Source organism: Choloepus didactylus, chromosome 21 (genome assembly GCF_015220235.1).
Source record: "Choloepus didactylus isolate mChoDid1 chromosome 21, mChoDid1.pri, whole genome shotgun sequence".
Lineage (NCBI taxonomy): Eukaryota > Metazoa > Chordata > Mammalia > Pilosa > Megalonychidae > Choloepus > Choloepus didactylus.
This window is the reverse complement of record NC_051327.1, coordinates 26,829,061-26,856,544: the sequence shown is the minus strand read 5'-3', so window position 1 is coordinate 26,856,544 and position 27,484 is coordinate 26,829,061. Positions and strand designations below refer to the sequence as shown.

Here is a 27,484-nt window from a genome sequence, read left to right as displayed (position 1 = left end):
GGGACTGTGGCGAGCTGCCATGTGTGGCCCTCTGAGGGGCGGGCCTCCTGCTGGTTCACCAGGTCACGAGCATCCAGAGAAGCAGGCCTGACTTCTAAGTTTCAAGTTAAGTTACACATAGGGACTTTTTTCTCTGTTTAACAATCTCCAAATTTTTAAAAATGGTGGTTACTAATTCAGAAGCATTTAAGTACTTTGCAGGTCAAACAGAACACGGCTGCTGGTTTGCAGCCTTGTGGTTGAGGATGTTTGTATGGCCAGTGCTCCTGGACAGGCATATGGGGTGACTGCTGGACCCCTGCCCAGGGCCTGCCGTAGAGCTACGTGTGCTCCCTGAATGGGGGTCACTGCCAGGACCCCGGCCTGGGGACATCGCCGAGAACTCCCGGAGCTTGGGAGGCTGGAGCGACTGGATGCGGGGTGGGATGGGGCTCGAGAGCTGCCCACTCCGGCTGCCGGGTCGCAGGCAGCTGGTGGATCTATACCGAAGTCGCGTCCGTGCTGGGGAGTCAGGACATCACATCCATTTCCTCGTTTCTGTGTGTGGAAGTGAAACCATCCTCTGCTCTGTGGGGCTCTGTACGGGAAGGGGCTGGGGGGAGCAGCCGCCTGGCTCACAGGGCCCCGGAACCCCCAGGTGGGATGTGGGGGCAGCGAGCCCAGTGGGGGCTCAGGGCTGGCGTGGCTCCTCCCGGAACTTTCCTGCTTCCTCGGTTTGCTCAGTGTTCTCTGTCCCTCTGAGGAGGACCCAGCTGCCAGGATCGAGCAGCCCCCAGCCTTGTGGGGGCATTGTCGTGCCGGAGATGCAGGGGTGGGGGGCAGGCAGTGGTCTGCGTAGAGAATGGAAAAGGGGTCTGGGTGGGTGCCCGGCTGCTGGCACGGGATCACAGTTGAAAATGACAGCGCATCTGGGGTGCAGCCCCAGCCTTGTGAGATGCGCGCCTCCCGCCCCGCGATGGACCTTGTCCAGAGCCCGGCAGAGTCCAGCTGTGCAGGGCTGCTCGGAGGCTGGAAGGGGGTCCCTGCCGCCTGGTGACGCAGGGGCCTCTGGAGACTCAGACGGAGCCGGGTTCTGGGCTCCAGGTCCCTCCCCACTGCTGCTGTGTCCCTGCGTGACCCTTTGCAGGGTGTCTCCTCTGTGAGGAGTTAGAACATCCAACCGTAATTAGTAAAAACAGAAAAAAGATGGTGATTAGAGGCATTGAAAGGGGCCTGCAGCCCCCCGGGTGCGGGCGTGGCGGGGCCTGCTGGGCCACGCTCTGGGGCACAGGCCTGTTGTCGCGGCCGCGCCGTCCGGACAGGCGAGGGTGATTCCGGCTCCAGGCTCCGGGCTCCTGGCGCTGTTCCGTGGGCGGACGGAGGGCCTCGCGGCCTGGGGCGGGCGCAGCGCGGGGTCCCGCGGCTCCTCTCCTGCCGCTCCGGGGGCTTGGCCCCAGCCTCTCCGCTGGCCAGTTCTCGGCCCTCGACAGCAGCCTGTGCCGGCTGCCGTGCTGTCCTCTGAGGGGCACGAGGGGTGGCTTCGCTCACAGTTTCTGCTCCCAAACGGCTGTGGTTTGAGTAGAAAACCAGCTGTGGTTTCTGACCACCACGTTAAAAAATTAGCAACCGTGATTAATAGTTCTCTTTAAGATGGACACACTTCCCTGAGCCCACGATGCTTGTGCCTTGTCAGCAAAGCACGATGAATTAATTAGCTGGGCAGTTTCTTTCCGTCCAGCGACTTCCAGGAGGCAGATGGGGGGGTCCAGAAGAGAGGCCATGAGGGGCCACGAGGGGCGGCTCCAGTCATTTCCAGGCCGGTGCTGACGTTTAGAATGTTAAATCACAGATTTTTTTAAAAGGATGTTGAAAAACATATCTAATTGGCACATTGGTATCCTTGCTTTAAGGTTCGACTGAAGTGCGTACTTCAGCATCTTTTAGAAACAACTTGATTGATTGTGTCATCCCACGCAGGGCACGTGGTGTGTGGAGTTCAGCGCTTTTTAGTGCATTCACCCCCAAAAGAAGCCCCGAGCCCCATAGCTATCACCCCCGTTCCCCCGCCCCCGGACCCTGGCCACCTCAATCCATTCTGTCTCTACAGCTTCGCCTGCTCTGGGCATTTCGTGTAGATGGAATCATACACTCAGGAACTCTCCAGGGTTCGCCGTGTCCCTGTCACGGCCGGGTGAGCCCGCTGTGCGTGACCCTCCTGCGTCTCCTTGTGAGCGATGGACTGCCGGCTTCTCCCAATGTGCGGCTGCGGTGAACGGTCGTGTACAAGCTTTGGTCTGGACGCCGTCGTTCTCGTGGGTGTGCACCTGGGTTTAACTTTTGGGGCGCAGAAGACGGTTTCCAGGGGAGCTGCACCATTTTACGTCTCCACCACAGCGAGCAAGGGTCCAGCTTCCCTTATCCTCACCAACACTTGTTTCTATCTGAATTATTCTGGCCATCCTGATTTGCATTTCCCTGGTGGGTGAAGATGTCAAGCGGCTTTTCATGTGCTTTCTTGCCATTTTTGTCTTCTTTGGAGAAACGTCTATTCAGATCCTTTGCCCATTTTTAAATTTGATTGTTTGTCCTTTTATTATTGAATTGTAATAGTCCTTTGTATATTCTAATATGTGTCTGTTTTGGTTTGCTAATGCTGCCATTATGCAAAGTATCAGAAATGGACTGGCTTTATAAAGGGGATTTATTAGGTTACAAATTTACAGTTCTGAGGCCATAAAAGTGTTCAAACTAAGGCATCAACAAGAGGAGACCTTCACTGAAGGAAGGCCAAGGGCATCCAGAACACTTGTCAGCTGGGAAGGCACATGGCTGGCATCTGCTGGTCCTTTCCTCCTGGGTTGTGTTTCAAAGTGGCTTTTTTCATAATGCCTCTGGTCTCTCTTAGCTTCTTCAGCTCCTGTGCATCGAAGCATCAGCGTCCTCTCTTAGCTTCTCCAGAACAAACTCTGGGCCAGCATCTCCAAATATCTCCAAGCTTCTCCAAGTGTCAGCATCAGTGTCAGCTCATAGCTTCTCTCCAAAATGTCCCTCTCAGCTGCTCTGAGCTCCTTCTGTTTGTCAGCTCCTTTATAGGACTCCAATGATTAAATCAAGACCCACCCTGAATGGGTGGGGCCCATATCTCCATGGAAATAATTTAATCAAACATTTCACCTGTAGTTGATTGAGTCACATCTCCATGGAAACACTCACTCAAAAGACTCCAGCTGATCAACAGTAATACATCTGTCCCCACAAGATTGCATTAAAGAACATGGCTTTTGGGGGGACATAATACATCCCAACTGGCACAATATCCTTTGTCCAATATGTGATTTCTCTTTTCACTTTGTTGATGGTGTCCCTTGATGCACAAAGTTCTTAATTTAGAGGATGTCAAGTTTATATTTTCTTCTGTTGCTTGCATTTTGGTGTCATATTTAAGTTTTCAATGTTGAGTAAATATCCCTTAAGTAAATGGTGGTGTAGGAGACGGAAACCTGGCTGTGTTTTGGCATCACTGGTGTGTCCAGCGCTCTAGGCCTGACATGGCCACTTGTGCCACATGGCTGCTGGGAAACTCCTCCGCCTCTCTGGAACTCAGTTTACCCATCTGTCAACAAGGGCAGTTCTATGCTTTATTGGCGTGTTTAGGAGCAAGGGTGCAAAGTTTCTCAAGGGAAAACTGAGAGGAGCCAGGGTGGTTTGGCAAGGCCGAGCAGAGCTGGGTTGGGTGCACCAAACAGCGTGGGCTTTTCCCGACACACTCCAACCTGCTCCTTGGGAAGGAGTGTCCGGGAACACTCGTGGGCTGCCCAGCCCAGGCCTGGTGGCAGCTGACTCTGGCAAGACTTTTCCTTAGCCAAGCCCAGGCCTGGCTTCATGCTGGCACTGGACACCCGGCACAGCTCAGGCCCGGGCACCATGATAGGGATGCATCGGGTGGCGAGGCAACGCGGAAGTGGTGCATTCAGTGCTGGGCTGCAACTGTGGCTGTCCATGGGGATGCCTGGTGGGCAGCTCGGAGGCTTCTCCAGGCCTGAAGGATGTGTGTGGACTGGTCAAAGGAGCGGCTGTGGGCAAAGGCCCTGAGGAAGGAGAGGTTTCTGGAGGGCTGGAGGCTGGGCCGCTCCACAGCGGACTGCAAGAAGACAGCCATTTAAACGGCAGTGGCTCAAGGAAGTCAAATCTAAAACTCTGCTCCTCAGTCACATCAGCCACATTGCAAGTTCCCAGCGGCCACCCGTGGTCAGTGAGCACCGTAAGACCGGATGGCGGGGATGTAGAACATGCCCGCCAGTGCGGAAGTTTCTGTCCGACAGCTCTGGGCTCGCGCACAGGCTGAGGGACAGGCGAGGAGGGCAGGGCACTTGGGGCCTGGAAGGAGCGTGGGGCTCTTCCCAAGAGCAGTGGGTGGAGGCAGAGAGGGAGCGGCCGGAGGAGGCTGGGCAGGGGTAGGGGAGGACCAGGAGGAGGCAGAGGGCAGGGCGGGTGGGTCACGGGCTACTCGGCAGAAGCAAAGCCTGGCCCGGGCGCGGGGCGGAGGCGGTGGGGTTGGGCCGGCTTGGGCGGCTGGTGGCCCTGCTCGGTGCTCGCCCCGGGGCACAGTGTCCTGGAGCACAGTGGCCGAGTCTCAGCAGCACCAGCCCCTTGCTGTGCGACCTGGTAAAGCTCATTCCCCTCCCTGTGCCTCAGTTTCCGTACACTGTGCAAAGTGGGATTTGATGGTCCTGAGGTTGCTGCCGTCCGAGACTCATCATCTTGGGAAGGGGCGTGGAGGGTCCCGGATGACACTGAAGAAGGTGGTGAAAGCTCGGGGGAGGCGACCCGTGGGTCTGGGGATGCCCGGCTTCGCACCGTCATCTCCAGACCTCAGACGGAGGTGCTGGTGCATCGAGGAGTGGCAGTGTTGGGGGTAGTGGCTGTAAGCAGGCTGGAAATGAAACCAGGAGGCCCAGCATCCCCCAACCTGGCTTGCTCTGCCTCCGGGGCTGTTGGCTGCGGGGTTCGGGCCCCTCCTGCTGGACGAGGCTGTTTGTGACCATCTCCAAGTAACCAGAACCACCCAGGCCTCCTCCCAGTGTTTGAGCCAAATTGTTACATGGTCACCTGGAGCTAGAACCCTTCTGGGCTTGCAAGTGTTTGGGGGTTTAAAGCATCTTCAGTGGCCTCAGGGAGGAAGGAAAAAACCCAGGCACTCCTGGGGCAGCTTGAAGAGGCCAAATGACTCAGTCCTGAGTGCCATGGCCCACGGATCCAGCCCCTGCTTGCAGAAAACACACCTCCAGGCCAGGCTCCCAGGAGCGAGAAGTGGGGTGTTTCAATTCTGGGTTAACGAGCTGTGTGACCGAGGCTCAGGGACTTTGTGGGAAGCCGAGAAGGGGCGTGGTGCAAGCTGGGGTGATGATGGCGCGTTCCCTAAGAGAAGCTGTGCTCCAGCCGGCCGGAAGGCAGAGGGAATTGAGGTGGGTCTTAAACAGAACAGGCCCCGCACAAAGCCAGGGCACGCAACAGGATGGTGCTATTACCCCGTAGACCTTCTGACAGAAGAGGAGACCGAGGTTCAGAGTGGGGGCAGATCTGCCGAGGCCACCGGCCAGCAGCAGGCCCGGCTCCGTCACCCTGCTCTTGCTAACAACTGGCCTCAGTGTCCGTTGGGGGTGTGCACGTCGGCTCTCAACCTCGGACTCAAAGCCAGCATTCTCCCTCGAAGCCACCACAGTTGCTGATGTTGTCAGAACAGATTAATTTCCTAATTCCTTAACTTGTGACAACAGTTGCTGCCTACACCTGCGTGTGCACACCCAAATAAGACACGGATCCTGCAGGCCCCAGCCCCTTTGCCCGGTGCCTGGAGGCCACAGCAAAGGAGAGTTCTCATCTCCCCGTGAGTCAGTTCCCGCTTGGGGCCTCTTTTTCCTTAAGTTGTACAAGGAGAGATTACGTGTCAGTAAAATTCAATGAAATCTTAATTTTATTGGCACATACTAATTTCCCATCGCTTCCTCTTCCCTCACCTTTTAAAAATTTGCATTTTAATTGAATTGTAACATTCGTGTGGAAATACGCACCAATCCTAAGCGACCGTCTCAGGGGACATCGACAAGCTGGGCAAGCCCAGTGGCCGGCGCCGGGTTCCTGAAGCCCCTCCAGCCCCCCGGAGCCCCGGAGCCTGAGCACTAGCTGCTTCCCAATGGCACAGGCTGCCTCAGCCGGTTTGCACCGCGTCTCAGCAGGGCTGGAGCTGCAGTCTCCGTGTCGCACGCCTTTGCTCAACGTGATGTCTGCAAGGCATGTCGTGCGGCTACGTGTGGCTGCAGGTCGCTCCCTCTCTCTCCAGAGCGAGGCCCCTGACTTAAGGAGCCATCCTCCTAGCCAGGCGCTAGGCTGCTCTGTCTAGACAACATCAGAGGGCAGTTCATGGGTCTCCCCATCTGCTTTGTGCTGGGCACCCATCCACGGAGACGCACGGGGCCACCTGGTTAAGGCTGGTGAGGCAGGAACGGCAAAGAGGGAGGAGTCTCAGCTGCCAGAGCAACCTTAGGAGATCTTTGAGTTGGGTGCCTTAGGAGGTCTTTGAGATCTTTGCAGGGTGAGTAGGGGCTCTGGGTCTTGCAGGGTAAGTAGGGGCTCTGGGTCTTGCGGGGTGAGTAGGGGCTCTGGGTCTTGCAGGGTGAGTAGGAGCTCTGGGTCTTGCGGGGTGAGTAGGAGCTCTCTCTTGGGGGAGGGGGTGGGAAGACGTCTAGGCACATGCCATACATGCTAAGCCTTGAGGAAATAAAAGGGTTTTGAGGACTAGTGAAAGGTTAGGAGTTTCCAAGGATTTGCTGCTCTGCTGGGAAATGCTTCTCGTGTTCTCTCCAAGGTGCCCTCACCCAGGCCTCAAAGGAAAACAGATTGCCCAATGGCCAGGCACTGGTACGGAGCCAGCAGAGGCCTGGGCCTGACCAGAAGTGGACAAGGAGCCCTTTTGTCCACTGCTTGGCCTGGCTGGGCACCAAGCACTCACCACCCACGGGCTGGCAGGGGCGGGGCCGCCTGTCTGCCGTGAGCTCCGGCATCCTGACCGGGGGGGCCAGGCCAGACCCTTAGTCAGGCCGCGGTCATGGCACAGGAAGCCGCTCAGAGCCCTTGTGAACCCCCACCCGAGCGGCTGCAGCGCTCTCTGCTCTGAGCTGCTCGCCCAGGCATGGAGGGCCCCTTTGCATGATGCCCAGGTCCTGGGTGAGGAGTCTTGCGGGCACCAAGTCCACTTGTCTTAGAACCTGCCCCTTGCCTGGCACGTCCACTCAGCTTATTCGCTGAGGGTCTACCCCGGCCGGCAGCATTTTCAGCATAGGTTTTGAGCAGCAAAAGAGGCAGGCAGGGGTCTGCGAGGCCTGAGGCCTTGGGCATGGTGTGGAGCAGAGTTCTTCCTGGCTGGCTGCAGAGCAGAGTGCAGGGGACGTGGGGCCGATGGGGAGCAGCTCAGGGCAAGCGTTCATGATTGGAAAGAGAAGGGTGCATGGGTGCCACTCTGTGCAAAAGAGGCAGGTTGCAGGTGCTTGTGGTGTGTGTGCACGTGTGTGCAAATAGGCATGGGTGTGTGTGCACGTGCGGGTGCCTGTGTGCACGTGTGTTCATAGATGCATGGGTGTGTGTGCACGTGCGGGTGCCCGTGTGCACGTGTGTTCATAGATGCATGGGTGTGTGTGCACGTGTGTTCATAGATGCATGGGTGTGTGTGCACATGCGGGTGCCCGTGTGCACGTGTGTTCATAGATGCATGGGTGTGCACATGTCTGTGTGCATCATGGGTGTGCATGTGCGTGTGTTGGGTGTTGGGGCTCATGTGGGACTCGGGGTCATCACCACCCAGTCCAGTTACAGCCGGGCGGTGCTGCCTCCTCTCGGGCCTGCTGCTGGTCTACAGCCCTGGGGTGGAGGCCTGTTTGGGGACCCCGTGGGTCCCCTGCAGATGGCAACCGAGGGTCTGTCAGCCAAGAGGCCTGGCTGTCGGCTGTGAAACCAGGAGGTTTGCCTGGTGTTCAGCACTTTCGAGGATCTTCCTCCATTATTCACCACTCCCAGCCCCGCCCCCAAGCCCCTCTGCACATCTCCGAGGTGTGCAGTGAACGGGTGTATGGGGATTTCAACGTGGTTCTCCCAGTTCTGCTCAGCCCTGTCACCAGCACCCGGCCAAGTGGGCCCCGTGGGAGGTGCTCGACCAGTGGTTTAGCGTGAATGAGCGAAGGCGCGGGCTGGGGTGAGCGCCACGTGTCCACCCATTTCACCCCATGGGGAGGCCCTGTCCTGGCGGGGGCTGTCCCGGTGGTGGCCAAGGCCGAGGCAGGGAACACCGCCGGGAAGGAGCTGGGTTGCCGAGAGGGGTGCCTGAGGCCGAGGGAAGGCGGAGGACGCATTTGGAGACAGGTGGACGGGCTGTGCGGACGGGACCCTCGAGTGCCCGTTGGCGTGAGTGGTTCTGCGGCACGTCGGGGGAGCTTACCGAGCTGGTCCCGAGGGTGGCCTTGGCCAAGCCCCTTCCCTGAGCCTCGGTGCCACTGCCCACAAACAGCCACAGTCCACGCTTTAGATAGAATTAACTGGGGGACGCCCGCTGTTGGACATGTAGGTTGTTTCCAGCCTCATGGATTGTCTTTGGATTTGCAAAGAAATAAACCTTATTAATATTATTATTATTAAAAGCAAGTTGAACAGTCTGGAAACAGGCTTTATTGAGAGACAGCTGAGCCTCCCGAGCCTCCAGGAGCCAGCCCGGGCCCACGCCCACCCAGCTGCCCACCATGGGGCCCCTTCGCCGAGGGCGTGTTGGGTCCTAATCAGCGCAAAGAGACGAGACAGCTGAGAGGCACAGGGCTATCCCGGCTCGCTGGGGTCGGCTGCCAGGAGTGCACGGGGGGTGTCTGCAGAAGGGCCCAGGCTCTCCCCTCCCCAGGCTCCCCGCTCTGTCCAGGTGTCCCAGGGCAGCCACGGAGGACACAGGTGCTTGCTCTGTAATGTTGACGGAAAGAACTGGAAGCCCCGGCCTCGTGGCTGGTCGTCTCCTCGGCCAGTGGAGCTCCCAAGCCCCGGGGAAGGCTGGGCCTGAGCCTTCCGTGCAGAGGCCTCGAGCAGAAACAACCAGCTCTGGTTGCTGGTGTCTCAGGGCCCTGGGGCCACATGACGAAGCACTGAGACTCAGGCCTGGAAACAAGAGTTCACTCTCACCGATCTGGAGGCCTGAGGTCCGAGCCAAGGTGGGGTGACCTCCTGGCCTCCCAGGGTTCTAGGGAGGCTCCTTGCGCTCGTCGGGCTTCCGGTGGCTCCTGGTCCCCTTGGCGTCCTGGGCTTGTGGCCGCGCGGCCCCGACCTGCCATTGCGCATGTGCTCTGCCACCAAACTGCCCCCTTCTAAGGGCTCACATCCTGGAGAACCCCATTTCCAGGGCACCTCCTGGGGGCCGGGGTGAGGACGCAGATGTGCCCACCCACAGCTGACTCAGCAGAACCCCTGGGGACCTCAGCTCGTGCCACGACCCCTGGGCAGGGGCTCCTCACCGCCAGATGGGGAGCGGGAGGCCCAGGAGGGGGAGTCACCCCAGGCCACAAATCATTGCCGGGTCCTGTCCGTGGCCCGAGGGGGCGGCCCTGCCCCAGCTCTCAGGCCCTGCGCCCCGGGGATCGGCCCGGCGGTGACGCCAGCTGCCCACTTCTCGCAATGGCTGGACTCTGCCGGGTAACTGAGGAGCAAAGCCCACCCTGGCTGACCCGGTGCCGCGGTTATTTATTTACGGCCAGAATGGCATGAACTCCGGCCACCACAGCAGTCAGTCATCTTCTCCTGCTCTTATTTGGCAGCTAGAAGGTTCTTTTCTTCATAAAATAAAAGGGAAAGGAAATTGCTAGCAATTGCAGAAAGCCCGGTGGGGAAATGAGTAAACATTAAAACTTAGGAAAACCGTCTTCAGGGAACTAGTTCTGGGCCCACACCCTGCTGCGCCCCGTTTCATGGACGGGGAGGGGAGGACTGACCCACCCAGCCAGCACCGCCAACCTCGGCTGGGGCCCCCAGGCCTCCGCGCCCGCAGGCCGTCTCGCCTCACGTCGGGGGCTTCTGGGAAGGCCGTCCCCTCGGTTTAGAAGTCGTTTTCTCCTAACAGCACAACTGAGGGCTGCTTGCCGGGGTGAGAGCCCAAGATCCGATTGTCATGAGGGGGGAGGAAAGAAAGGAGGGTGTGGACTATGGTCTTCATTTTCCTCATGTGAGGAAGAAACTGAAAGTCCAGTTCAAAAGCAGTTTGACGAGGTCTGGTTCTTTACGCCCCTTGAAGGATCCTGTGAAGAGCTGGAATGCGAGCCCCCGACCCTAGAATTAGTTTATTTTTTCTACTGATCCTTTTAAACGTTAGGGCTCCCTGGGGGGAGCACAGCGATGCGGTGACTCACCATGGCAGGTGCTCGCCTCTTTCTCACCTTTAAATAAGGGGATGAGCCACCGGGGCCTCAACGCAGAGATGAGGTGTCTGCTGCGTTTTTAGGGCCCCTGGAGAGCGCGCACTCTTGTCCACTTTAATTTCATTCCCCTACGAGCTGCGGGAGGGCCTTGACTCTCAGCCAGTCTTTCCTCCCCTTTGCTTTTGAAATCAGGTCTCAGCCACTATAATTGTCTTAAACATAAATGACTGGGCTTTCCTTGCACTTACATTTCTTCTTCGAGTCACTTTCACTGATTCTCACTAAATTGACCATATGAGATTAAGAGTTTGAATTAATTTTCCACCCAACCAAAGAACATCGCAGTGAGTGAAAACCACCGTCTTCAGAGGCTCCCGAAGTCGCCCCGTGCTTTAAGGACTCGCGTTTACCGAAGCGAGGCCTTTCCCGCCCCTGTGCAGTTATCAGGAGTCCTGCCCTCCGGCTGCACCGTGGCAAACCTTGGAAGGCTCTCTTTATCCCCATAGCGTACATAGTCTTTTTTTGAAAGAGTGAGTTCTTTTCCTAAAACTTGTTTTATTTAGTCTCTGGGTGGGTGGCCTGGGTGGGCTCAGCCCTGCTCTGATTCTTTCTCGGCCTAGGCAGGTGGAGGGGCCCGGGGCAGAGAAGGCCCACCCATCCCTTCCCAGAGAAGGCCCACCCATCCCTTCCCGTGGCCCCGCTGGAGAGGCTGCCCCTTCCCGACCCGTGCTGTGCCCCCATGCGTTCCCCAACTTCATCGTCTCAGCCCCCGTCTTCAGCCACCCTGGAGGGTCAGGTAAAGTCTTCACGGGAGAAGGGCCGGCTGACCCAGAGCCCCGGCCTTCCGGACATGGGGGATGCGAGGCAGCCGGCTGGGCCAGTTCGGATGGGCTCAGCACTTTTCCAGAGTGTTCTCACAGGGCTGGTCCCGCTGGGTCCAGGCAGCCGGGAGGGAGGTGGCTCGCGGCCTGGGAGAGGGCTCGGTCCTCTCGGCCTGCACCTGCCTCCCCACGAGGCCCCCAGGGCACCCCTTGGCCGTCCTGCTGCCCAGGCTGGGGCTCAGAGCCGAGCACCCCGACTGCAGCGAGGTCGTGTGGCTCCAGGCCCCTGCGTCTTCCTTGCTGGCCCTTCCTTCTGGGCATGCGGAGCCGCTGCACCCCTCCCTGGGGCTGATGGGCCACGGGGACCCGACTCTCTGGAGCTTGTTCTCTGCGACTCGCTGACTTAAGGGTGAAACTTCACAGCCACAGTGAGAGGGAATCAAGCTCCTCTGTCATCACGGGGGCGGCGTCTGAGCCGTGAGGGGCTTTGGGATCAGAGGGACGGGCCGGCTACACTGAGCAGGGTGGACACCCCCCAGCCTGTTGGCTCTTCTGTGGGGTGGGGCCTGGTTTACAGGGAAACTGGGGTCGGAGGTTTGGCCTGCGCCCCCCAGCTCTCCCAGCCAGATGGGGAGCCCAGTCTGTCACCCCACCCCGGCGCCCTGTCTCCAACAGGTGACTCCGGGGGGCCTGCTTGCCCGTCTCCCTCCAGGCGTTTCCCGACAACATCGGTGATGGGTGTTGGGACAACTCACAGGTGATGCCAATGTCCCTGATGGAGGCCAGCAGCCCTCCTGAGCCACAGGGACCCCACTCAGCTGAGACCCTGGTGGCTGTGGTGCCTGGAGGGCTTCCTGGACGAGGTGGCACCCACGCTGGCCTGTGGAGAGGCTGGGAGGGGCCCGGGCAGGGCGCGCAGGTGGTCGTGGGGAGGGTGTGCCGGAGCGGCCGAGACCACAGAAACCTTACGGATCACACCCCTGCCCCATCGCAGCCGAGACCCGGTGGGAAAACCCTTGCACACATGTGCAGATGTTCAAGGCAACTTTACCCATAACTTCCGAACCCGGGTCAGCCCCTTGTTCATCCACAGAAGGATGGAAAATCAACCGCGGCTCGTCCCTTCCAGGGGGCCCTTCTCGACCACAAAATGCTCCGACTCAGGCGAGCCGAGCGTGAGATGCACGGTGGGCTTGCACCAGAGGAGGTTCTAGGGTGGGAGGGGTCGCCTGGAGTAGAGGAGGTCATTGGGGTGGGGGTGGTTGGGGTGGGAGTCATCGGGGTGGGGGGTTGTCGGGGTGTTTGTCACCCGGGTGAAGCCTTTCTTCAGCCCTCGTCCACCTGTGCAAATGGTACTTAAATTTGTGGAAAGCTCTGCAGAGGGGCCTCAGGGCTGCGTCTCTTCTCTCTGGACCCTCAGCCCAGGGCACAGCCCAGGCTTCTTTTGAGGCCCCCCAGGCGCCGGCAGGACTGTGGAGTTGGGGCCAAGGAGACTGGTCTTGCCACTGGGCTGCGGGTCTAGGGAAACGGCCGTGGGGAGGGGGTGCTGCCGCCCCCCAGGCTGCCCCCAGCGCCAGCCACTCGGGCAGGCTGTCCCTGTCCCATCGGAAGGACATACGGAGGGGCTCCCCGGAGCCTGGGCTGCAGCCAGGGGTGGTGCCTCGGCACCCCCTCCCAGAGCTGGGCTTGCTTGTCCACCGCAGGCCTCACCCCCTCCTCTGTGGACGAGGGGCTCACGCCTGGGTGGAGCCCGCTCTGCAGGGCACAGAGCTTCCCAGCGACGGGCACCAGCGCCCAGCTGCCCCTCGTTTCCCAGCCGGGTCTGTCCAAGGGGAGCGTCTCTGCTCGACGTCTCCCCAGGGCCAGGGCCTCGGGGATGGTGGCCCTGTGCATCATGGTGGGGGGTCATCAGGACCCCAGGCTCAGCCTCCACCACCACGTGCCCGGGGCCCAGGGTGGCCAGTGCCTCCCCCCAGTGCACAGTGTGTTTGTAGAAGAAAAACCAGCAGCCCACCCTCCCAGCGGCATGTGACAAGCCACCCTCATCTGGTGGCTGGTGGATCTGGGAGCACCCTGCCCATGGGGGCTCTGGCCACTTCACAACGCACTCGTGTTGGGGTCCCACCACCCCAGGACCCATCCTCAAGCTGGGACGAAGGTGAGATCTGGGGCAGGGGCAGGGCTGGCTGTCCTGGGCTGGGGTGTGGGGGTTGCTGCTCCCAGGCAGGCCCCGGGGGTCCTGGATGGGAAGCCCCAGCCCTGAGCAGAGGCCCCTCGCCCTGTGGGACCTCCACTGCCCTGTGCTGCCCATGGAGGGCCCAGGGCCGGCTCCACCACAGGAGTTTCGAGTGTGGGGGCAGCAGGAGTGTCCCCCGGGTGGGGTGGACATTGGGGATGGCTGGAAGTGTGCCCAGGAGCACCTCAGAGCCCTCAGGGAAGGAGGAAGTCACTGGGAACCTGGAGAAAAGCCCCTTTCACACCACTCGTCTGAACTTCCTGGACCGTTCCAGGAAAGAGGGCGGCCAGGAGCCCAAGCAGGGTTCCAGCTCCCGCGGTGGGTTGGGGCCGTGGGCTCCCAGGGAAGCCACCTCGGGCAGGACGGGGGCTGCCGCCTCTGCCGGGCACCGCCCCGAGCAGGGACACGTGGCCAGGCCTGGAGGCCGCCGGAGCAGCAGGGCCCAGCGCGCCTCGGACTGTATTCAAACTTGCTCTGATATTTATGACTGCGCGGGGGTCGGCGGAGCGTGGACGGACAGAGGCCAGTCGCTGCAAGTAGAAAGGGCCACGGTTTAGGGTCACAGGTGTCCCCCCTGCGTGCCGGGCGGAGCTGAGGGCCGTCGCCGTGGGTGCATTAGCCGGGGTCATGGGTGCGTCTCCTCACACTCAAACCCGTGAGCTCCTTAGAAAAGGCCTCGTCAGGTCGTGGTTCAGTGGGTTTGGGCTTCATCAAGTGACCCCCCCACTCAATTAAGAGTCTAGGGACAGAACAGTTTAAAGTAAAGAGCACTGAAGACGAGAGTTCGCCTTTAGCACACTTTTACTGAAGGAGCACTGACGGTAAAAGGAACAGGTTTACAACGTAAAAATTAAGTGGTACGTTACCAAGCCTGGGAGCCCCGCTCCTCCAGACGCAGCTGGACATGAGGTCAGAGGGCTCCCTCTAGCCTGAGTTACAGAATACTTATAGCATCTTGATTTAGAGTGACTTTACTTGTCATATTCTGTTTTTACATTAAATGATGCTTCATGAGCATGAACATCTTACCAAGTGAAGCATCTCAATCCACGAGGGGTTAAAGATCAAATGACGGTATCCACGTTACCAGAGACTTAGCCTTGAACGCCCGTAAAACTCTACTAATAATATTTTTACTAATTAAGCTATGATTTCTGTAAGAGCAATGTAACATAGTTTTACTCATATAAAAATTTGAAGAGATTTGTATTACTTGTTTCTAACTGGTTAATATAGTTTCTTATTTTATTCTATGATCAGTTTAGCCACTACATCTTATTGATAAAGATCCATTTGATTTGGACTGTATTCAAACTTGCTGATATTTATGACTTCTCAGAGGACCAGGGGATTACGTGTGTCTGTATCTAAGAAGGTGGAGAGGGCCTTTCTGCTTTCTCGAAAAATATTCAGTTCTTTTAACTGTTCAGCTTCTTCAGTATAATTTTCTAATATGGGGATTGAAGGGTATGAAACGTCTGTCCCAGTTATTATAATGAGGCCTTTCCACTTTTTGTCATTTGGAAATTGTGCTTGAGTGTTTTTAGGTTAAAGTTCTGTTAAATCTGCTTCTGTATCAGAGGGAATCACTGGTTCTTCACTGTCAGGACAGAAAGTGCGAGAGCACGTGGAGAGCAGGCGTTCGTGTCCTCAGATGGAGAGAAGGCGTTCACGTCCTCAGCAGCAGGTTTCTCTGTGTCCTCACCTGCGACACGGGCTCCCTCCGAAGGCTCCGGGGAGGCCCCTTCCGTGGCCCCTCCAGCTTCTGGGGCCCCCGGCCTCCCCGGCACCCCCCGGCTTGCAGCCACGTCCCCCAGTCTCTGTCTCCCCTTGACCATGTCCCCCAGACCAGGATTTCTGACCTGCCTGAGTGTGAGGACCACTTTTTACCTCCAAAATCCAGCACCCCGGAAGCTGCAGGCTCAGGAACCGAGGGCTGAAGCTGTCATAATTGGTTTAACCCAGAGTGTTTTAAAAAAACGTGAAATTTATTTGTGAACATTTGAGCCAATCAGGAGGCTCCACCAGGAAGTCTGGACTGTACCTCCCGAACCCTTGGAAGCTTGCTGGGGCTGGGGGCCGCTGCGGCCTCCCCAGGCCTGCCCTGGTTTGTCCCCAGCCGACCTCCTGCAGGGCCTGCAGCCGAGGAGGTGCCTGAGGGCCATGGGCTCGGCTCTCCCAGCACCACCGACCGCTGCTTTGTGTTTATTCTCATACCATTGGTATCTTTAACAGCTTTATAGGGATGTAATTCACAAACCACAGAACTCACCCTTTAAAGTGTACAATTCAGTGGTTTCTGGTAACTTCACGTCCACTGTCGGGCTTAGAATATTTCCGTCACCCCCAAGTAATCCTGTGCCCATGAGCCGCCACCCCACTCCTGCTGCCCAGCCACGAGCCGGCCTCTGTCTACGGATCTGCCTGCTCCGGTGTTTCATGTAAACGTGGTCCTTCGCTCAGTCCTTCTCCACGGCTGAGTCGTGTCCCGCGTCCGGCCTCACCCCGTTCCGTGGGTGCGTCCACCTCTCGGCCGGGCGGGTGGTACCGGGCCACGGGCCGCTGTTTCTGGGCTTCGCTTGTTTAAACAGACACATTCTGCACCTGCGGCTCGGCCAGCGGGCCCGGCCCAGACCCCCACACGGACCCTGCGTGTCGCGTTGCCTCAGCCGGGGTCACGTCCCCATGTACCCCGTGTCGCGAACTGTTCCTGGAAGGCCGAGGAGGAAGTTCCTCATTGGGGCGAGGGGCACCCGGGAGCTCGGGAAGCCAGCACCTCCCGCCATGGCCTTCTGAGAACCCCAGGCAGCGAGCCGCGAGCTGGCCGAGGCCCAAGCCCCCTCCCCACAGGACACCCACCCTCCCTGGAGGGGCTCCTGACCCGGGCCTGGGGTGTCAGCCGCGGTGGGGTCCAGCCCTCCGGCAGCCGCAGGTTTGGAAGGAAAGACCCAGGCGGAAGGGTCCCCTGGGGGACGCGCGGGCCGGGCCACGCATGAGCGCCTGGACTCCCGCCAGTCCTGGCAAGTCCTTATTGGGTGGGGGGCTGGCCTGAGGGGGCTTCACACAGGAGGAGCCTTGGGCCAGCACAGGGCAGCGTTTCCGGCTCCCAAGGCCGAGCTCGCACGGACAGTGTCGGGGGCACCGGGCCTCCCTCCTCCCACGCTGCGTCAGCGTCGGGGTCCGCTGGGGGCTTCTCGTGCTGACGGTGACCTTGCCTCAGTCAGGATGGGGTCCGAGCGCCGTTCCCACCGGGGCGGCGGGTGGTACAGAGCCAGGGGCCCACCCCAGCCCCCTTCACCAGGGGAAGAGAGGAGCGCGGGAAGGCGGGGGCAGCAGGGCAGCCGGGCCTGGGGCTCCCCTCACGACCGTGGCGCCCTGAACCCACCCATCTGGGAAGGGGCCCGGCTGCAGCGTGCAGTCCTGTCACCCCATCCAGGTGGACCTGGGGCGTCTGCTGCTCCTGCAAGGAGAGACGAGAAGCCCTCAGCAGACTGGAGACCCCCGGTGCAGGGGAGGCAGGGGGAAGACCCCACGGGGAGGGTGGGTGCAGCCTGAGAACCTGACTTGAGCCAAATCCCACCTGTGGGTTTGTAAGTGAGTTTCCAGGTCATTCCGGAGAGGAGACTTGCTGTGTGATTGCACGTCTGCGAACCGTTGCAGGGCTTTTCTCTGTCCTGATGAAAAGCAGGTTTCCTCTGTCTGCTGCTGAACTGCCCCTCGCTGGAGAACTGCACTGACCCCCACGCGCCTCCCCCAGCTTCCGAGAGAAGGAACTGGGCAGGGGCTGCATCATCGGCCTGGGGGCACCAGTGAGGGGCAGGGCCAGGGAGCGGGGAATCCCCGTCGGCCCGGGGAGACTGAGAGGCTACAGGGGTCGGGATCCCCTCACTGTGCCGTGAGCCCCGTGGAGGCCCGGCCCTCGCTGCTGCCTTCTGCTCCCCCAGGGCAGTGCCAGGCTCCGCTGAGCTCAGTCACCTCCGCCAGGGGACAGTGGGAACCAGTGGCAGGACCTGTCGTCGGTGTTTTGCAGCCCCCTCTCTTTCCACATGAGGAGCCGGGGGCTGCCAGGGAGATGGGGGCAGGGCCCCCACGAGCTGCTCCTTCCCAGGCAGGGCGTCTCCCTGGGCGGCGTGGGGAGGCCAGGGACTCGCCTCTGTGGCCCGGGAATGACTTGCCCCTAAAGCTGAAACCAGCGGTTCTCCGAAGCAACGGACCTGGCAACGTGCCGAGTCCAAAATGGTTCCGCCGCCAGCGGGGGGCTGGGGACAGTGGGCTAAGCACACTGGCCACAGGCTTCTCAGAGCCTCAACTGCTGGTGGCCCTGTTGAGACTGCAGGGTGGGCTCTGGTGGCCAGTGGGACCCCCTCTCAGGCTGACGCTGTTCTCCGGGGCTCCGTGAGCAGAGACACAAGACACGTGTGGGAGAAACTGTGGGGGGGCAGGTGCTGTGACCCCAGCTTGGGAGGAGGCAGGGCAGAGCGTACAGGCCCTAAATGCCACAATGTCAGGGGGGCTGAAAGACACATCACTTCCTGAGACTCCAGAAAGGGGACCCACAGAGACCCCAAGAAAGCCTCCCAACCCCCTCATACTCCCTCCGGGGGGCTCTGTCTCAGACGTCGATGGGGGTGCAGAGGGCAGGTTTGGGGCCCCAAGTCCACCGCCTGGAGAGGGCTGAGTCTTGCTGGGTGAGGGGTGGTTCCTCCACCGCAGACCCCCAGGCTTTGCTGCTCTCAGGGGCCGGGAGCCGCCCTCTGCCCGTCAGTGGATGCCGACTTGCCGAGCTTGCCGCCTCCTGACGGCGGCTTGGGCGCGGCTGGCAGGAGGTCCCCGAGAGCTCGCCCCTCTGCCCCCCGCAGACCCAGGAGCAGACGACGGAGCAGCCTGTGGGAAGACACTCAGGCTGCTGAGTTCCGGGCACTTTTGGCTTCCGTCTGAATGTGGTTTATTTCATTGCGAGTTGATAAAATGTAATTGTGATGACTGTTTAACAACCAGTTTGTAAAATTCCCAGAAATTAAGGAAATTTAGGGCCTTCTGAGGTTTACGAGTGACAAGCCTTCCCGTCTCTACCCTGCCTTCGTAGGCAAACGAGGGAGCAGGAGACACCCCCCGACTTCTTCTATTTCTCTGACTATGAGAGGCACAACGCGGAGATCGCAGCCTTCCACCTGGACAGGTGAGCCTGCGCCCCTCTCCCGCCGCGCCTGGGCACAGCCCTGCACAGAACACAGCGGGGCAGCCTCCCGGCGCCCCAGGGGCTGGAACCAGCGTCAGCCCCGTTGGAGCCCTTGGTTTGCACGAAGCCCCCTGGTCTTGTGCCATCTGAGCATTTGTTGATGAGTGGTAGGTGGGGGGTGGATGGGAATATAGCGAAGAAGAAACAGGAGGGGAAGGAAGGGCACAGGGAGGGAGGGGAAGGGCAGGAGGAGCTCTAGCTGTTCTGTTTCAACACAGAGACTTGCAGGGGTGTGGACACATCGGGAGACCCAGGGGGGCTTCCTGGAGGAAGTGGGGCTCACAGCGATCGCCAAGCACCACGGCCCCCACGCTCTCCTCCCGAGGCCTCCTGGGCCCCAGAAGGGGATGAGGTCCTGTGGGTCGTGCGGGTGACGTGTCCCCGTGAGTGGGCGCCCAGCTGCCCTCAGGCTCCGTGTCATAAGGAGCAGCGTCAGCACCCCCGGGCCGGTCAGAATGCAGAGCCCCGGGCTCCCGGCCACCGGCACCAGAATCTGCATTTCGTGAGAACCCGGGTGTGACTCACACACACGGACGTTCTCTAGGGTCTGAAGTCCCAGGTGAGTGGCTATAGGCATCCCCAGGGCCAGGCCATCATCCGTCTCACCCGCCCAGACATGCCCGAGCCCGAGAAAGGGCCTTTCTGTGAAAAGAACGTAGACGCCAGCGAGCGTTACTCGATAGGGAGCTGGGACCCTCAGACGGATGCGAGCACGGGCCCTGCGTGAGTCTCCCTCCCGCCCCGTCTCCAGGGTCCTGGATTTCCGCCGTGTCCCCCCCGTGGCCGGCAGGTTGGTCAACATGACGAAGGAGATCAGGGACGTCACGCGAGACAAGAAGCTGTGGAGAACCTTCTTCATCTCGCCAGGTGAGCTCGCCCTCGGGGCAGCCTGCCCGCCTCACCCGGGCTCCTGCACGCGCAGCACCGTGAGCTGGAGCCACCTGTCTCCTCGCCGCAGTTCCAGGGTTACAGGAACTCGCACAGGTGGAGGCCCCGTGTGTCCCTCCCCGCTGTGCCCAGGCCCCTGCGTCGTTTGCATCTTCCTCGGTGTGGTGCTTGACGCGCTAATATTAACACACCAGTGTTAGCGCGAGTCCGGAGCGTACGTCAGGGTCCCCGTGTGCCCCTCCCCGCTGTGCCCAGGCCCCCGTGTCGTTTGCATCTTCCTCGGTGTGGTGCTTGACGCGCTAATATTATTAACACACCAGTGTTAGTGCAAGTCTGGGGCGTACGTCAGGGTTCCCATGTGTCCAGTTCTGTGGTTTCCCACATTCCGTATCCGCTGCTGCGTGACAAGGATGGAACGTGAGTTGGTACATTTTTTTTAAAAAAAAAGCATCATCTATACTGTTCTCCAACCTGCTGCTTTCACTTCCTTCGTCTCAGTGTATAAATCTGCCTCGTAACATAACGGGTCATCAACACGGCTGCACTGTGGTCGTGTAACCACAGCCCCATGGCTGGGCGTGGACGTCGTTTCCACCACTTGCTCATTTCCAAAGGCAGAATAAATTCACTTCTGAAGCTCCCGGCCCAGCTGGAGGAGACCTGTGGTTCCTGGGCGCCTCCCAGAACTGGAAACACCAGCACAGGCCGCTCCATGGCCGTGGGGTCCCGCCGCCCCCTCCGTCAGCCAAGGCCCGAGCGACGTGTCCTGAGCCGACCCCTCGACCTGGTGTGCGATACGTATGCACTGAAGAGCTGAGACTTACCAAAGCCTTCACACTTAGCATGGCACGTCGCACGTGGACGCCTCGATGTGAATCACATTCAGTATAAATCTAACGGGCTGCCCGGCTTGGTTCAGAGCTGGCTTGGAGGCTCCCCGTCCGTCCACCCCAGCTCCGGTCCCCCCGGACAACGCTGTGAGAACCCCCGCCCTGGGCAGGTGGCGCTGCACGGAGCTCCTGTCACTGGCCTCCTGCCATTTGCACCCATCCTTGGAAGACACCTGGCGGTCGCAGGCCCAGCAGACGGGAGGGGACGAGCGGGTGCGGGTCCCGGACGAGGGTGGTGTCCACACCGGCCGCCTTCCGATCCGGCCGCCCTGCCCCACGGGCTCGCCTCAGCCTCCTTTCACTCAGTCCCGTAAATCCGGCCGACCCTGCGTTACCTTTGCCCTCTGACTCGCTTGAGCCTGAAAAGCTCACCCTCAAAGCCTGAGTCGTGAGGATTTTCCAGAGTAACGCACTCTGAGCTTGTTCTCATCCGCATTCTTGAATTTGTCAGAGCCAGGCCCGTGAATCCATAAGTTAATCAGCTCCGTCCTCGCCATCCGGTATTCCCCAAGACCCTCATGCCATTTCTTCTTCTCGGAGCCCACTGATAAGAGGAAATGAGTTGGGAATCTCCGGAGAGACAGGGCCAGGGTGCTTACCCATCACTCTATCTGCTCAGCATCCAACCCCACGTGGCCACATCAAGGGGTGAAATGTGAGGCTGTGGTCGGAAGGGTCTCAGGGCTTCTCAGTCATCCCTGCCTGAGCGTGCCTGACAGTGGCAACTTGCTCGCCCCGAGTCACAGGGAGCACATCCACTCTCAGAGGAAGCCAGCTCACGCGTGAGCCTCTTGAGTGGTTAGGAAAGCCCTTTTAAAGGCTGAGTCCCTCCTCCCTGAACTTTGAGCGCAGGGCCTCTTGCAGGGGTCACGAGACCCGTCCAAGCCCGGCCCCTCCCAGCCCCCCTCAGCCTCCTCCTCAACGGCCCAGCACCTCCGGGCCACTCCCCCTTCCCCGTGACCACCTGTGGCCGGGGCTGCTTCCGGGCTGCACCAGGACGCTCAGCAGCTTCTTATTAATTCCATCTTGCGAGTTTTATTGTAGCTTTTATAGTGACATGTTTCAGAAATTCAAAAACTTGGGGGGAATAGTATCTCTTCTGCCACTGCCCACCCTGGGTTTAGCAGTTGCAATGGAGACCTGACTCTCCACGTTCTGGGCGGGTCTGGTTCCAGGCCTGGGGTTCAGAACTGAGAAACCAGGGCCCATGGCTCTGTCTGGGGCCTGGGGCCTGGGGCTCTGCAGGCTGCAGGCCCTGAGCTGAGCAGGACCCCAGGGTGCAGCCATGGGGGGTCTCGGCCTGCGTCACCAGGTGACTGTCACCACGGCAATGGCCCTGCCCTGAGCACTTTGTAGGTGGCACCTTGTTTTACTTTTAGGGCCCACGGGCAGGCAGATGGTTTCTCATCCCCATTTTTAAACAGCTTTACTAGGGTATGAGCGACTTCCAATAGCTGCTGTACTTAATGTGTGCAGCCCGCTGAGTCTGAATATTCCGATGTGTCCACTCAGGAAACCGTCACAGCAGCTTGCAGCCACCCCACGACCCCAAGGGTCCCCGGCTTCCCCTCCCATCGGGGTGCACACTAGTGGGAGCAGACAGTGGGGTCCCCCAGCTCTCGCACCTCCCGGGGCCCCCACTTTGGGGCCGTGCAGGACACAGGTCACGAACCTCGTCTTCCCTGGGGTGCAGGGACACTGGCACATTTAGAGAGAGGACTTGCACAGACTCTGCAGCACGGCAGGGCCGTCTCGATCCCAGTGGACACCGGGATCCCCCGTGCCACAGCAGAGCTGACTCTTCCCATTTCACCCCAAGTTCCCAGGGGACTGATAGAGGGGTCCCCAACGTGGCTGGGAAAGCAGGGTCCCTCCTCAGTTTGACCCACCCTGGCTTTCTCCCAGTTGTCTGCCTTTATTATTATTAAAATAAAATAGACCGAAGGACCCTTTTTCCCCAAAGCCCTCCTCATCCCAGGGCTGGCGACGGTAGTGACCTCTGACCTTGACTGGCCGTGCTCTGTCCTCATCCCGAGACGGTACCACTGCCCTCGGGCCCCGACCCCCCTCGGTGCTCCTTGGCAAGTCCACTGGGGCCTCCGACCGGGAAAGGCTGTGGGTCTGTGGGGCCGGGGGCCGGCAGGGGACAGCTCCAGCCGAGAGATCTAAGATTTCCCTCCACGCTGCCTTGCTGTGGGTCGCTGATGAAAATGTATCAGCAAGCAACTCGGGGTGGCCGGGCCATTCCTTCCGTAATTGTCCAAGGCCGGCTCTGCCTGAGGAGGGAGAGGAAGGAGGAGATGGGGACGGAGAGGAAGGGGGTGGCCTGGGGCTGGGGGCTTCCCCGTGGCCACTCAGGACCTGCCGTCCACTGTGGGGGTGTCGGGGGCCGGGCCAGCTGAGGCTGGGGGCAGCCCTGCGGCCCCTCCGACCATGCTGTCCTCCCCACCAGCCAACAACGTCTGCTTCTACGGCGAGTGCTCCTACTACTGCTCCACGGAGCACGCGCTCTGCGGCCGACCCGACCAGATCGAGGGCTCGCTGGCCGCCTTCCTGCCCGACCTGGCCCTGGCCAAGAGGAAGACGTGGCGCAACCCCTGGCGGCGCTCCTACCACAAGCGCAAGAAGGCGGAGTGAGTCGGGCAGGCGAGGGGCCCCTGACCCGGCCTGACACAGGGGCCGCCCACCTCCCCGAGCCCCCCGAGCCGAGCCCACCTCCCCGAGCCCCCCGAGCGGAGCCCAGCCCCTCCCGAACTCCCCGAGCCCCCCCGAGCTGAGCCTGCCTCCCCGAGCCCCCCGAGTGGAGCCCAGCCCCTCCCAAGCCCCCCGAGCCGAGCCCAGCCCCTCCCAAACTCCCCGAGCCCTCCGAGCCAAGCCCGCCTCCCCGAGCCCCCTGAGCCGAGCCCACCTCCCCGAGCCCCTCAAGCAGAGCCCAGCCCCTCCCAAACTCCCCGAGCCCCCCGAGCCGAGCCCGCCTCCCCGAGCCCCCCGAGCGGAGCCCAGCCCCTCCCAAACTCCCCAAGCCCCCCGAGCCGAGCCCGCCTCCCCGAGCCCCCCAAGCGGAGCCCAGCCCCTCCCAAGCCCCCCAAGCCGAGCCCAGCCCCTCCCAAACTCCCCGAGCCCCCCCGAGCCGAGCCCGCCTCCCCGAGCCCCCCCAAGCAGAGACCAGCCCCCTCCCGAGCCCCCTGAGCCCTCCCAGCCCTGCTCCTGCTCCAACCTCGGAGGCTCGACTTGGCCGCTTCACCGCAGCTCCGTGCGCTGCTGTGCCACTGAGGGGTGACGTGTTCCCTCCAATTCACGTCCTTGGTGGGGTGGCCCCCAGACTGTCCTGCCCCCCGCCCCGCAGAGGAGGCCCCCGTTCACGCCGGGTCTCTGCAGGTGGGAGGTGGACCCTGACTACTGCGAGGAGGTGAAGCAGACGCCGCCTTACGACAGCGGCCAGCGGGTCCTGGACGTCATGGACATGACTGTGTTCGATTTCCTCATGGGTACGTCCGTGCGGCTGGGCAGGGCCAGGCAGGGGAGCGGCCCCGCCCGGGGGCACAGCCAAGTCGGGCCAAGCCTGGGAGCTGCGCCCCGGTGTTTCCTGACGGCTGAGGGTCATGTCTTGCGGGGAGACAGCTCTGCGCCACAGGGTCGGGTGCCCGTAAGCTGCAGCTGTTCTCCGCTCTCTCTGCAGGAAACATGGACCGTCACCACTATGAGACTTTCGAGAAGTTTGGGAATGAAACGTTCATCATCCACCTGGACAACGGAAGGGGGTGAGCCCCGTCTGCGGAGGGGGACCGTCTCCCATGACTCTGGGCCCGATGTGGGGAGCCAGGCTCCAGCCCCATCAGTGGAGCCCATGGGGCTGGGGGTGCCCATGTTACCCTGGGGAAACCGAGGCCTGGAAGAGCAGGGCTGTGATGCACAGGGGGCCCCCGCCCACCTTGGAGGAGCCCAAGCCGGTCGCCGGCACTGATGCTCCACCTATGTGTTCACCTGCCAGGGCACCCACCTGGGGGCGCGTCCCAAGACCCCCGCTCAGTGAGGCAGGGGCTGAGCAGGTGCAGAAGACCCTCCCCCAGGAGAGTGAAGCCGCGGCCCCCAGTGCCTGCGGGGAGAAGCCCTCGTGGGGTCGCGTGTGCCCCGTGTCGGAGCCACTCCTGGAGTGGGACCGGGCGGCCTCCCTCCTGCTGGGCCCCCCGGGTGGGTAGGTGCCCATGTCCCTTGCCTCACGCCCATCCTGACAGCTCTGCCTCTCCGCAGGTTTGGGAAACACTCCCACGATGAGCTTTCCATCCTGGTGCCTTTACAGCAGTGCTGCAGGTACGGCCCTCCCCCCGCAATGACCCCTGACCCCTGACCCCATGGCCGCAGAGGGGAGGCCCGTGCAGGCCTCGGAGAGGGCAGTGTCCCCCCACCCCCAAGTCCCGGCCTGAGCTCGACACATCGACCCAGCCCCACACGGCCGCACCCGGGCACCCGCGCCCCGTGCCCTCGGCCGTGGGGTGCAGAGCCCTTCACAGGCCCGTCTCGGCCGCCAAGGCCTGGGCGAGTCTCTGCTGGAGGCCAGGACCGGGGCTCTGCCCCTTCCAGAAGCCGCCCAGCCCAGTTCGTCTCCCTCGCAGTCGGACGCGGCTCCCGGGGTGCAGCCGTCCGTGCTGGTCCAGGGAGTGCACGGCCCCCTCTGTGCCCCGCAGGGTGGGGGTCTTCTCAGCCCCCGGCCGTGCTCCTGAGTGCCTGCGTCTGCCTGAGTAATGCACCCTCGGCACCACGGGGTCCTCCCAGGGCCCCCGGCTACCCCTTGCTGGCACAGGGCAGAGGCGGAGCCCAGAGCAGCTCCGTGGCCCGGGCACCCCCGCCCGGTGCTGAGCCACCTCCGACTCCTGCGCAGGATCCGGAAGTCCACCTACCTGCGGCTGCAGCTGCTGGCCCGGGAGGAGCACAAGCTGAGCCTGCTGATGGAGGAGTCGCTGCGCCGGGACGGGGTGGCGCCCGTCCTGTACCGGCCGCACCTGGAGGCCCTGGACCGGCGGCTGCGCCTGGCGCTGCAGGCCGTGCGGGACTGCATCGAGAGGGACGGCGCCCGCAGCGTGCTGGAGGACGACCTGGACGCCGAGCACAGAGCCCCCGCTGAGAGGTAGTGACCCGGGGGCGCCCGCGAGGCCGAGAGGACAGCCGCCTCGCAGGAGACCCATGGGCGCCGCGTGAAGTCGGTGGAAACGGGCGCGAAGCTGCGAGCAGCAGAGGCCGAGAGGGCTTGGGAGGCCGCAGTGGCCGCGTGGGACGCACTTTCTAGTTGCTGAGACCGGAGGGGTGGGGGGCACCATCTGTGCCCACGGGCATGGCACCCGGCGGCCGTACGTGCCACCCTCCGGGAGGAAGGAAACCTTTACTTCCGACGGTGCATTCGCTCCTGGCGCACGTGTGCAGAGGGAGATGTGCCCGGGGCCCACGCAGCACCCGGGGCACGTGGGGACGCTGACCGCCGGCTGCGAGGGCCCCCAGCCCTGGCCCTCATTTAAACGGAAGCTCTTCCTTCTCCCCCTTCCCTGGGCCTGTGGGGAGGCGGCAGCGACTCTCCGTGGGTGTCGGGGCCTGTGGCGGACGCCCGCGCCCTGCAGTTCCATGTCTGCATTGTTGCTGGCAGCCGCTGGCAGGAGCCACCCCTTGTTCCAACACGGCTTCGGAAGGTTCCGGAGCAGCGAAGCCTGCACAGGAGGTCACGCTGCAAACAAACCGCGGTGGCTGGGCTCCCTCGGCAGCTTTTTGTGGAATAGTTTGCAATGTGGCGCGAGTGCAATAAAGATACAGCAAGTGTGTGCTGGGGCCTCTGGTCCGGTCCCACCACCCGACCCCTCCTACACAGTGGGTCCTGGAAGCGGCGGGGACCCAGGGGGCCTGGGAGGGGCTGCCGTGCACAGGCCTCCAGGGCTGGGAGGAGGTGGAGGCCCTGGAGCGGGTGGAGTTCTCCGAGCCGAGGGGCAGGGGCCAGGGAGGGGAGGTCACTGCAGGGAGGCCCCTGGAGCAGCAAAGCCTGGGCCCAAGCCCCACGACCCCCATGATTCCCGGGGTGAAGGGGAGTAGGGACCCCAGGCCCCCAAATCCTCTCAGGACGGCAGCTGAGAGTGAGGCAGGCAGGGCCGCGGCTTCTGACACTGAAGGGGAAGTGGGCGATTCCAGAGAATTTCAGACAACGACTGCATCTGAGGGAACACATAGGGTGATGTGATGGAGCAAACCCCAAGCCCACCTCTCCAGGGCCCAGCACCCCCCCAGCAGCTCAGCCCGCCTGCTTGCTTTTCTCCCACCCCCATCCAGCTCGCCAGCAACTGCCACCTCCAGCCTCAACACGTCCGAGTCGGCCCCCTCACCCCCACTGGCCCGTGGGGGAGCAGCTGCGGGCGGGGGCTTTGGCTCCACCACTCAGGGGCACTGTGTGCGCAGGAGCTGCATCCCTGTCTGTGCACGGGGCAGCATCCCCTCAGGCTGTGGGGAAGGGGCTGCGGGTGCCCTGGCCTTGCCCCGCCCCTCCCACCTCACAGAGCCATCCGACTGTCACCCGTCGGCTCTGCAGAGAGAGACCGAGCTCCCAGCATGTGCCGGGCTGAGGTACAGAGGCGAACGGGAGGGAGCGCCTGCCCTCATCCCCTCTGGTTTGCACAAAAACACGAAAGTGAGCCACAAAGTGGACTGCTGCAGACAGTGACGAGGCTGCAGGGGCCTCGCGACCGCGGCGGGCGTGCGGGCAGGGCCAAGGGACGGTGGAGTCAGAGGGCAGGGCTGGGGCGGAAGCTTCAGAGGGAGAAGCAGCAAGTGCCATGGACGGAGCAGGGACACCTCGGTCCCATCCCCAGGGCGCCCGGGACCCCCCAGCAGGGCCGGGCAGGCCACGGAGAGGAGCTGGGTTTGCTCTGCCGGCTCTAGAGAGGTTTCCCGTGTTTCTAACGTGCCCTTTGGAGAGCGAGAGCTCTGGGCTTGGGGCCGGGTGGGGAAGGGAGGGCGGCGAG

At 61.5% G+C, this 27,484-nt stretch overlaps 1 protein-coding gene across 1 annotated transcript in view; it reads left to right on the top strand.

The window, feature by feature from the left end:
- The window catches only part of FAM20C (FAM20C golgi associated secretory pathway kinase), a 36,489-nt gene extending 10,193 nt beyond the window's left edge, over positions 1–26,296 (top strand). Inside the window, exons 4-10 of the mRNA XM_037814050.1 lie at positions 18,559–18,651; positions 19,463–19,578; positions 22,942–23,122; positions 23,868–23,977; positions 24,169–24,250; positions 24,741–24,800; positions 25,369–26,296. Of these exons, the coding sequence (XP_037669978.1) occupies positions 18,559–18,651; positions 19,463–19,578; positions 22,942–23,122; positions 23,868–23,977; positions 24,169–24,250; positions 24,741–24,800; positions 25,369–25,618 (892 nt within the window). The 3' untranslated portion in view covers positions 25,619–26,296. The remainder of the gene's footprint in view (positions 1–18,558; positions 18,652–19,462; positions 19,579–22,941; positions 23,123–23,867; positions 23,978–24,168; positions 24,251–24,740; positions 24,801–25,368) is intronic.
- Positions 26,297–27,484: the final 1,188 nt, after the last annotated feature.